The 10,176-nt window shown below is 47.3% G+C and overlaps 1 protein-coding gene and 1 pseudogene across 2 annotated transcripts; both read right to left on the bottom strand.

Annotated features, from left to right (window-relative positions):
- Positions 1-2,408: 2,408 nt before the first annotated feature.
- LOC121834617 lies at positions 2,409-4,424 on the bottom strand (annotated as a pseudogene).
- Positions 4,425-4,456: 32 nt separating this feature from the next.
- On the bottom strand, positions 4,457-8,532 carry LOC121834618. Of its 2 annotated transcripts, XM_042288326.1 has the most exons (3): positions 7,824-8,532; positions 5,830-5,854; positions 4,457-5,277 (listed from the first exon to the last, which is right to left on the bottom strand). In XM_042288326.1, exons 1-3 carry the CDS (start codon positions 8,218-8,220, stop codon positions 4,965-4,967), a joined length of 735 nt encoding a protein of 244 aa, XP_042144260.1. In that variant the 5' UTR covers positions 8,221-8,532; the 3' UTR covers positions 4,457-4,964. The 2 variants fall into 2 exon arrangements, 1 of the variants encoding a protein (XP_042144260.1); XR_006077288.1 differs by lacking the exon at positions 5,830-5,854.
- Between the last annotated feature and the right edge of the window lie 1,644 nt (positions 8,533-10,176).

A 10,176-nucleotide genomic window follows, 5' to 3' on the forward strand; every position in this document is an offset into this window, starting at 1 on the left:
CCGGATAATTTTTTCAACATGCACTAAGTCTGGTTCAGAGGTAATAAATTATGTTTAGAATGTACTCTGTGTTTAACATTTGTAAGCTTGCTCATGTGCTTTTTATAGTTGCTCAAGTTTTTCATAACCTCTTCAAGGTACCACAGATTCATTAGGTACTTCAGCTCAAACAATGCCCACACTTGTGTCCCAAGAAAACAAATGCCTGTCAGTTTTGTTTTATTTATACAGGTATTCACTATACACTTCCGTTGCACGCTGCAGCATGCCACACATTTAAGACAAAAAAGTGTAGCTGCTTGCTGCAATGGGCAACCTTAAAATAGACTGCCAATACTGTTATGAAAGCGTTTATTAACGACTAGTTAATACAACTGAGAAGACCGAGAACTGAGTTCGAGTTCGACGAGCTTGCCTAGACATGGCAGGTAACAGTGCTTGCCGTGTGTGTGCCTCTCATTGGTCAACGGTCCCAAGCCGCTTGCGCGACACTCGTGCTCTCTCTCGGTGAGGTGGCTCCCTCCCGTGTAGAAGAGAAGAACTTGTCTACATCTCCCTTTTTCACTCATAAATAAAATTTGTGTCGCGGTAGCGGGCTGGTTTTTGTTTCGCTCTCTGGCTCCTGCGAAGAGCGATGCTGTTCCTTCTGCGCTGTATGCCCTCGTCGTCTTGAGCAATGACAGCCGGTTTCCAGGTTCCTCGTTCTTGATCTTGAAGGTAGACGTCTTCTCCCGCGTGTAATTCAGGTAGAGGTTTGGCGCCTTTGTTGTAGTACCGTTGGTGAGTTTGTTGTTTGTCTCTCAGCCGCTGTTGTACCTTGCTTGGGTTTGTGCTCGTCCCTTGCAGTAGAGATGGATGTGTAGGGATTTCCGTCCTGGTATGTCTGTTCATGAGCCTTTCAACTGGTGATCGTAGAACTCCATCCCTGGGAGTGTTTCGCCATTCGAGTAGGGCGTCGTAGTAGTCTGGCGTTCCGTAACTGCACTTGGTCATGAGTTTTTTCGACTCCTGCACTGCTCTCTCTGCCATCCCGTTTGACTGAGGAAAATACGGGCTGGATGTCACATGTGAAATTCCTCGGTGCTGCAAGAACTCTTTGAAGTCAGCGCTGTTGAATGGTGGTCCATTGTCAGTAACCAACCTGACAGGTAGACCATACACGCTAAACGTTGCCAGGCAACATTTGATTATCGTCTTGGCAGTGGACCTTTGAAGCTGGTGCACTTCATAGAAAAAGAGTAATAGTCCTCCAACACAATGTAGTGGTGTCCCGACTGCTGAAACAAGTCCACTCCAACAATCTGCCAGGGTGCGGTTGGCACTGGATGGTTCACAAGTGGCTCCTTCTATTGCCTCGGCTTGTGTTCCTTGCACACACTGCAATTTTCTACCACCTGCTTGATGTCATTCTGCATTGCAGGCCAGTAGAGAGCTTCTTTAGCACGATGGAGCGTCTTCTCTACTCCGCTGTGCGCTTTGTGAAGCCTTGCCAAGATGGCGCTCTTCATCTCTTCTGGAATGACGAGTCTATTCGACCTGAAGAGTAAGCCCTCCTCCTCATGGATTTCATCCCTGTACGGCCATTATGTCTTTAACGGGCCTGGAATGTCTTCTTTGTTGCTCGGCCACTGGCTCTTTGCATACTGCAGCATGGTACTCAGATCCTTGTCCCTGCTGATTGCTTGACGACATTCTTCCAGTGTTTCATCTCTTAAAGGGAGACACTCCAAGACATTCACCTCGAAGACTTCCGACTCTTCCTCCTTCGAAGGGTTTCTTGACAGCGTGTCTGCAATGTACAGCTCTTTACCGGGAGTGTACTTCACCAGCAGGTCATATTTTTGTAGGGTCAGTCTCATCCTTTGTAATCTGAGAGGACATTGATTCAAAGGTTTTCTGAAGATCGCCTCTTGTGGCTTGTGGTCCGACTCCACGGTAACGGTTTGCCCGAAAATGTAGTCGTGAAATCGGCTGCATCCATGGACAATCGCCAACAGCTCCTTCTCGATCTGGGCATAGTTCTTTTGGGCGTCATTTAAGGACCTCGATGAGTAGGCTACTGGCTGACCCTCCTGAAGCAACACTGCACCCGTTCCTGTGGAACTTGCATCCACTGACAGAGTTACTGGTTTGTTCTTGTCGTAGAACCGCAGAGTTGGTGCAACAGTCAACGCTGTTCGAAGTGCTGTGAAGCTTTTATCGTGCTCCTCTGTCCAGGACCAGGCCGCCTCTTTCTTCAAGAGTTGCCTTAACGGTGCACTTGTGTCGGACATGTGCGGGATGAACTTGCCAGGGTAGTTCACGACTCCTAGGAAGCTCTTCAGTTCCCCCACATTTGATGGTCTTGGGAGCGCAAGGATGTCTTGTACCCTCGTCGGGTCAATCAAGAGTCCCTCAGGTGACAAGATATGTCCCAAGTACTTGACCTGGCTTTGAGAGAACTTGCATTTCTCTTTGTTCAGTCTAAGGTTGACCTCACAACACCTCTGCAGCACGGCTTGCAGTCGACGGTCATGCTCCTCTTCCGTCCTTCCCCAGATAAGAATGTCATCGACCATGATTTCAACTCCGTCGAGGCCTTCAAACACCACGTGCATAGTCTTCTGGAACACCTCGGGAGCTGACGATATGCCAAAAGGCATTCGGAGAAATCTGTATCTCCCGAACGGTGTTGCAAATGTGCAGAGGTACAAACTCGGTGTGTCTAGCTTGATCTGCCAAAGCCCCGTGGCTGCGTCGAGCGTCGAGAAGAACTTGGCTTCCTCCAGTCGTGCTGCTATGTCCTCCAGTGTAGGCATGCAGTAGTTCTCTCGCATGAGAACCTTGTTGAGCTCTTGTGGATCTATGCACAGTCGGAGTTTGTCCTTCTTTTTCACAACCACGATTGGGTGGACCCACTCTGTTGGTTCTGTCACTTGTGCAATCACCTTCTGTAGCACGAGGTCATCCAGGTGGCTTTTCAGCTGGTCTCGGATGGCTACTGGGACTGTACGTGGCTGTTGCGTAACACCCTGAGCATCTGGCTTGAGCTTCATGTGATACTTGACACCCTTGATTTCACCAAGTCCATGGAAGACGTCCTCGTGTTCTTTTACTGTCTGGTTGCAGTGCTTTTCCGCTGACGCCACTCGCTTGATCAGGTTCAGTCGTTCCGCAACGGGGTAGCGCTTATCGTTGTGGGTACTTCCCGTTTCACGATGTAGAACTGTACGTCGGTACCCTGGTTGCCATGGGCGACTGGCAGCATAATGCGGCCTTCCGCTTTGCTGACATGGCCAAAGAACGAACCTATTTTCGTAGTGACTGCTTGCGGTTTCTGGTTCGTGACTCGTCGCAGTTGCGTTGCAGACATAACAGAACAGTTTGCTCCTGTGTCCACCCTGCAGTCAACTGCCTTTCCTGCAACTCTGACTTCAGCTCTCCAGAACTGTTCATCACCAACACTGTTGGATAGACCACAAACCAACTTTTCTTCTTCGGAGCTGGAACTTGGAGATTTGCATCGTTCAACATTGCGAACATTCTTCCTTGGTGATGCTCTATTTTTCGGTAAGTTGTTCTTCGCGCGACACACTCGAGCGAAATGTCCCCTCCGACCACAGTTTTTACACTTCGTACCTTTGGCAGGACATGTTCCGCTTGTGTGCGTAGAGTATCCACATTGAGGGCATGTCTCGGACTTGAGTCCATGTACAACGGCAGGCGATGCTCCAGCTTGGATATCTTTGAACTGTAGGGCTCCACGTTCCTCCATGCGGCACTTTTGAATCACTTGTTCCAAAGTTGGATCGTCGTTGATGAGGCGTTGTTGCAGTCGCTTGTTGGTCATTCCAAGAATCATTCGACTTCGCAACATGCGGTCGTGTAGCTCGCCAAAATCGCACTGCTTCGCCAGCGTGCGCAGCTCAGTAAGCCAGTCATCGAATCGTTCGCCGTCATGCTGGTTCCGTGTGCCGAATACAAAGTCCCTATAGCTCACGTTGATAGCTGGCTTGCAATGCTTTTCAAAAAGCTCCGCTATCTTCTCAACGCGCAGTTCGTCACCTGGGTTTTCGAACGTGAACGTTTTGTAGACTCGCCTGGCGTCTTCCCCTACGACGACTAGGAACGTCGCGGCCTGTACTTCGGCGTCTTGCGACTTCAGAGCAGTGGCGGTTGAGAACAACTTAAATTCGTCCCACCATGTTCTCCAGGATGTCTCCAGGCCTCCGGACATGTCGAGTGGCTTCGGAGGAGGCAGCAAACTTGCGAAGACCCCTCCCGGCATGGGAAGTTGGACGTTCGAACTCCTGCCCGACTGCTGCGTAGTAGCGGTGCCGCTGTCTTCCGCCATTTTCTGCGCTGCTGGTCTTCGCTTGCCTTAACTCTTGCGCCGTGCGACTCACATCGGTCTTGACTTCACGTGCGAGCGTTTTCGTGTTCCGTTTCTGACACCATGTTTTGAAAGCGTTTATTAACGATTAGTTAATACAACTGAGAAGACCGAGAACTGAGTTCGAGTTCGACGAGCTTGCCTAGACATGGCAGGTAACAGTGCTTGCCGTGTGTGTGTCTCTCATTGGTCAACGGTCCCAAGCCGCTTGCGCGATACTCGTGCTCTCTCTTGGTGAGGTGGCTCCCTCCCGTGTAGAAGAGAAGAACTTGTCTACAAATACTACTATGGCTAACCTAGAATGCACTAAATTTTTTTGCATCTTTATGTGCTTGATGAAATAATGATGAGCACTTTGATGTACAGGAAAACTCAAAAACGACTATTCTATCAGGATAGGCTTTTTTATGTTAGTGCGTGTTAAAACTTGGTCAGTGGAGGTGTCAAGCGACAGCAATTCAACAATGACGTGACAATTCACATGACAACGCAATAGGTCGCTAGTTAATAATGAAGTAGAAAGTTGGGCTAGTTGGTTAGTAATAAAGTAGTTTTTTTTATTATGTAGGGGTTGCTTTTAGGCATAAATGTCTTATATGTATGCTACAAGGCCTGTGGTATGGATGAATTGAAGCAATGTCTTGTGATAGTGGTTGTTATGCAGCCACTTATGGTAGCTGGTGGGTGCACTGTGTTGGAGACCTGCAGCTATAAGTAGGCGAGTGCGCTCAGTCTGTAGACCAGGACAAGTCCATATAAGGTGATGCACATCCGCTTCCGTCGCGTCTAGGGGACACTTGGGGCATGTCGCCTGTCGTGTGACGGGTGGAGAGCTCCATGTGCAGGTTACAGCCGGTGTAATGGCCACCCAAGCCCGCAGTCTCCGAAGCACAGCTTCCTCCACCCTGGTGAGATGACGGGGGAGGGAGCAGACACAGGGAGGGATAAGAGCGCTTTGAATTGAAACACATGTCCAGGTGTTATTGCGCTAATGCGCTGTTTTCACGCGTTTAAGAAACGGTGCACACAAACTAGCTTGTTGATCTCTGGTCACCTATTCACAGTCAAAATCTGAACTACGCTCGCGCGGCGATCCAGCTGACGTACTCACAATATGTACCTCACTCAAACAAAAGTTAAGAAATGAATACGTAAGAGGTTGCCGATGGTAATCCAGGAGTTGTCCTGCTTTATTCTATCGCGATAGTCGTGTCTTGATGTGTCCCAAATCCAGAGAGGCTATTCAAATTTTTCGATTAGTTCCCCCTCAAAACAGAAACTAGACTTAATGGCCATCTTCGAAGAAAATATTTCATGAATGAGTCAGATTGGTGGCAATAATAAGTCCAAATGTGTCTCAATTGTTGACATAGCTCACTGTTCACTGTTTATTACGTTCACGTAGCCCCTTATCATCTCGCGGGCGTTTAAAATAAAATTTACGGAAAAGGACTTACTGTAATATCCCGGGAGATAGCCCACCTAAAATCAAGAGCAAAGTGGGTGAAAATATGGAGTGGGCTTCCTTTCGGTGTGCAATCAAGAAAAGTAAAAAAATCCTATTTTTAGGTCGTGTGTCCCTTCCAAGCTTCTTATCCGGGCGAGGGGCAACGAAGCAAAGATGACTACTTTGCAGTCAGCAATGTTCGCTTATATCCTGCCATAGCTAACTAGCTGCATTTGCGTCGAGGCTATATCATTGATCCTACACTCTACTATTACTACATGTGGGCTATCTTTTGGTGTTTAAAAAAAATATAGGTAATCAAGCAAAAATTGGGGTGGGCTGTCTTTCGGGGGTGGGGCATCTCGGCGTTTTACGGTTGTGCGAGTGCCAGATCGGCTCGCAGTGCCATATGCCACTTGACGTGTGCTGGTTTGCCAACTCATGAAGGGCTATGGCCGGTCTAGAGCAGAGAGGCGCGCTCTTATGGCCTTCGCATGGGGGGTCGTCAAGATATGCTGTGAAGCAATGTCACGTCATGTGGCCTCGTAATGTCATGTGACGTAGTCGCGTGACACACTGCGTCAAATGGTTTTAAATTTAGAACGTCTCTAGATTTATTAGCGTTGTTGACACCGTGACGTCACATGACATCAGGACTTCGCACCGCAGGTCGCGTTGCACCCTAACGTGCTCGATTGTCATGAGCCGGAGTCGAGTGCTCGGGTTGATGACAATCAGCCTCTGGAAGCATTTGGGTAATGGGTCGTGTTTAGTTAAAGATGAGAATAGCCGAACTCTAACATCCGACGCTCAGCCCATGCTCTATGCTTTGCCACCCCCGGCGCATAACTATCCTGAACACTGACGTATGTATCTAATTAGCGTCAGTTCACGGGGCGTCTTATTCTAATTGCGAGTTGAGGGGGGGGGGGGGTAGCTGTTTCTTTCCTTTTATTTTTTCCGTGTCTGCCATTGCGCGGAGAAGAAAACTAATGGGTATTAGTGTTTTTGCAAGTTATCAACGTCAGGGATTAGTTTTTAGCGGAATTTATTGAAAGTACAAAAATATTTGCACGACCTATTTTACACGTAAGCATCCTTGAGGTACCTAAACATGTTTTCGTTCTTGTTGAAATGCCTCAGATAGTTGTCCCCGTGAAGAATTGAAAGTACTAAATGTGACTTATTAATTCGTCGTTGCACAGAACTGGAACTATGTATGGGAGGGATACCTGAGAAGAAAGATCAGCGTCATTTTCAAATATTTCCCCAAGCTTCGACCACCTCCATATTTTGTTTATATTTTGGGTGCAAAGTAAAATCAACGGAGAATTACTGCGAACGAGTGACACAAACATAATCGTCGAATTATCACCCCTTTCCCAAACGGAGGAGGGAGTCCCTCAGGACTAAAGCGTATTCTGTGAAGAAGCAATAAAATAAGAAGAAAAAAAAGAGGGGGGGGGGGGTTAAAAACGTATTTCGTTGTAAAGCTTCCTGTGGTCTGCATTTTCGCCACGGGATCCGGGCATTTCGGTGTAGGGCGTTTCGATGTAAGGCGTTTTCATGCGGCCTTTTCGGTGCAGGGACTTTTCGGTGCACGGACATTTCGATGGGGGACTTTTTGGTGCGCGGACATTTTGGTACACGGACATTTCGATGCACGGTCAATCAAAATCACGAGTTTTTTGTTTTTTTTTTGTCTAAAAATATAATTACTCTCTTAGCCATTTTTTTTTCTCATTTTATATTTTGTAGATTGTGGAGGTCTCAAAGGGGTGAGGGCGTCCGGCAAGGAGGCCGACCGCTCAACCTACCACTCCACAGCGTATCATGCTGAGCCCTGCGGCGGGTTCGACTGTCGGCTGCAACCGTTAGCCGGGAGTCTCAAAAGGGAGCACACGGACACGCCGAAGGCAAGGGATAATCGGATGTTTATTTTACGTGTTAATCATATACAGATAAGAAACACGCTAAGGGCGACCAGGAAAGAACCGACCTTACCTTGTCGTGCCTCCCTGAGAGCGGCTCGGAGGTGGGCCGTCAGGGAGGGCCGGGCCACACGTCCGAACAGTTGGATGTCCCCGCGAGCAGTCCCCTCGAGCGGGGCGCAAGGCCCCCCTCTCTCTTCCTCTCTGCTGGCGGCCTCAGCCTCGGACCCAAGAAGGTCCAACCGCCAGGGGGACGTTTCACGTGTCCCCGCAAGGGGGGGAGGGGGGCACGGGGGGGGGGGGGGGGAGGTATGCGACGCGAGGGTAAGCAGGCAAGATGGCTGCTCCTCCGAGGGACGAAACGGGGCGCTCCGGCTGACAGGTGGACAGCTCGGAGTGCTTTTCCCGCGGCCATAGGGCCTAATCAGGGAAGTGGAGCGGGCGGCTCCCACAATGATTTGGACATCCATTTACGGTCACTTACTGATATACGACCTAAGTGACTTTGTTAGGCGCAGCACCATCCTGCGGGAAAACTGGAGACATTAGACGTTATGTTTCGTTTGTCGGTGTCGCTTTTCCAACGTACGCACTAGAGGCATCACATCCTGTTTACGCGTCGAGTCGATACAGGCGTTCTCGGTGTCTTCTGCAAAGGTATTGGCTTTATTATTGGTAATCTGTGTAGGAAAGGCCCCAAAAACAAGAAGCCTGAGAATGGAAAATAACCCGAGACTGTGGTAAAAGATGGGAAACTACATTCAACTTTGAGACGTCCTTCCTGTGTCATTTTTCTTCCAGAAAGTTTCCCATCTTTTACCACAGCCTTGGGTAATTTTAATATGTTATATGTCTTAATTTATATTACAGAGCTTGTGACGCGTGACGAATTTGGAAGAACTTTAATTTCTTCCGTCACGTGTGCCAAACAATCGATGCTATACGATTTCGCGGTGGACGCACATATGAAGATATGCCAAATTGTTCTGAGCTATCATACATGAACAACTTCTCAAGCTTTACGCAAAAGCGTTGAATGTACAGGCGAGCTGGTGGATGTTGATCATGTTGAAAATAACCCGAGGGTGATCGACCGTGGCGAATTATCTGAAAAATTCTCTTGAAATCTTTTCCGGCGTTTTTTTTTTCTTTGCTCAAAGGCCCAAAGTGATTTGGGAGAGCTTTAAATAACTATGTGTTCCTGGGACATCTTTAACTTTTCAAACACATAGAAATTTGGTAATGTCTCTTTTATGTCATAAGCAGCAGTTTTTTGTTTGTTTTGGGCTGAACAAAAACGAAGTACACAGGGACGCGTGATGGAACTATGAAGATTACGCACACACACTGTCGCGAAAGTGACCAATTAAGTAGATGCAATGTCGAGTAGAGCGTGAAATACTCTTTTGTTCTAGGAACTATTATGAATTTTCTCCTCAGCCAATATTTGCTCGAACTAACATTTTTTAGGTTTTTTTATTTTTTCCACGCACTACATATCTAATAGACCTTTATCTAAATTACCCTAGCATCATACAGAATGCTGGGAACGTAGGTACACGCGCTCGCTTTCCCTTTACAAAGTAATATAAGTATTGACTAAAATAAAGCGTTCGTGCTATTTGTTTCAGATTTTTGCTTTTAAACAGTTCTGGTTGCAGACGCCAGCACGCGCAGCGCCTGTACCTACTTTCCCGGCATTCTCTCTGATGATTGAATAATTCGGCAAAAGGTCTATTGAAACACACTGCCCTCTGATTTTTCATATTCAATGGCTTTAATAAAGCACTCGACGATCACCCCTTTTATGCATGCCACTATGTTTTCTGTCAGACTTTTATATTCGGGCGTTGATTGTTTATTCCGACAGTCATTGCTATTCGGCTTACTGTTAGTTATATAAAACGGTGATCAAAATTTTGGAATGTGTCTTTTTTCTCTCTTCATTATAAAATGAAATATCAACTAGCAAGGCTGATGATTATTTTCAAATTAAATTGACCGGCAGCTTGTCAAGAACAAACCTCCACAGCCATGCTATGCCAATCTATCCTGTAAAGGAAAATGTTCACTCGGATATGCGCTATTTTAGGCCAGATTCGATCTCAGCACAAATGTGCGTTTAAATTATAGGTAGTGAGAGTGAGCTATTTTGATCACTCCTTTCTTTATTATTCTTTGCCTGCATCACTGTGCTGAGTGTAAAACTGTTGGTCAGGAAGACAAGCGTGTTGATTGCTGCTCAGTGTAGGTGTGTCACTGGCCCAATGTGACTACGAATACATGTGTTTGTCATAAATATTTGAACTGCTTTTAGCTCAGTTGCGTTGTCATCAAATACAGGGTGTGGTCGTAACGACTAACGGATTTGGCACGCCTTGCGAAATTCGAATTCAAAACGGACATCTTGAAATTGGATAGGCGAC

Source organism: Ixodes scapularis, unplaced genomic scaffold (assembly GCF_016920785.2).
Source record: "Ixodes scapularis isolate PalLabHiFi unplaced genomic scaffold, ASM1692078v2 ptg001857l_1___fragment_3__unscaffolded, whole genome shotgun sequence".
In the NCBI taxonomy this organism is placed as follows: domain Eukaryota; kingdom Metazoa; phylum Arthropoda; class Arachnida; order Ixodida; family Ixodidae; genus Ixodes; species Ixodes scapularis.

What these genes read in the sequence shown, in the direction of transcription:
- LOC121834618 (XM_042288326.1), bottom strand. Translation starts at nt 8,220, where the DNA reads ATGGATGTCCAAATCATTGTGGGAGCCGCCCGCTCCACTTCCCTGATT. An exon ending in TCTCAGGGAGGCACGACAAG is followed by an intron (nt 5,855 to 7,823) that starts GTAAGGTCGGTT and finishes TCTTGATTTTAG; the next exon opens with GTGGGCTATCTCCCGGGATA. An exon ending in CTATCTCCCGGGATATTACA is followed by an intron (nt 5,278 to 5,829) that starts GTAAGTCCTTTT and finishes TCATCTCACCAG; the next exon opens with GGTGGAGGAAGCTGTGCTTC.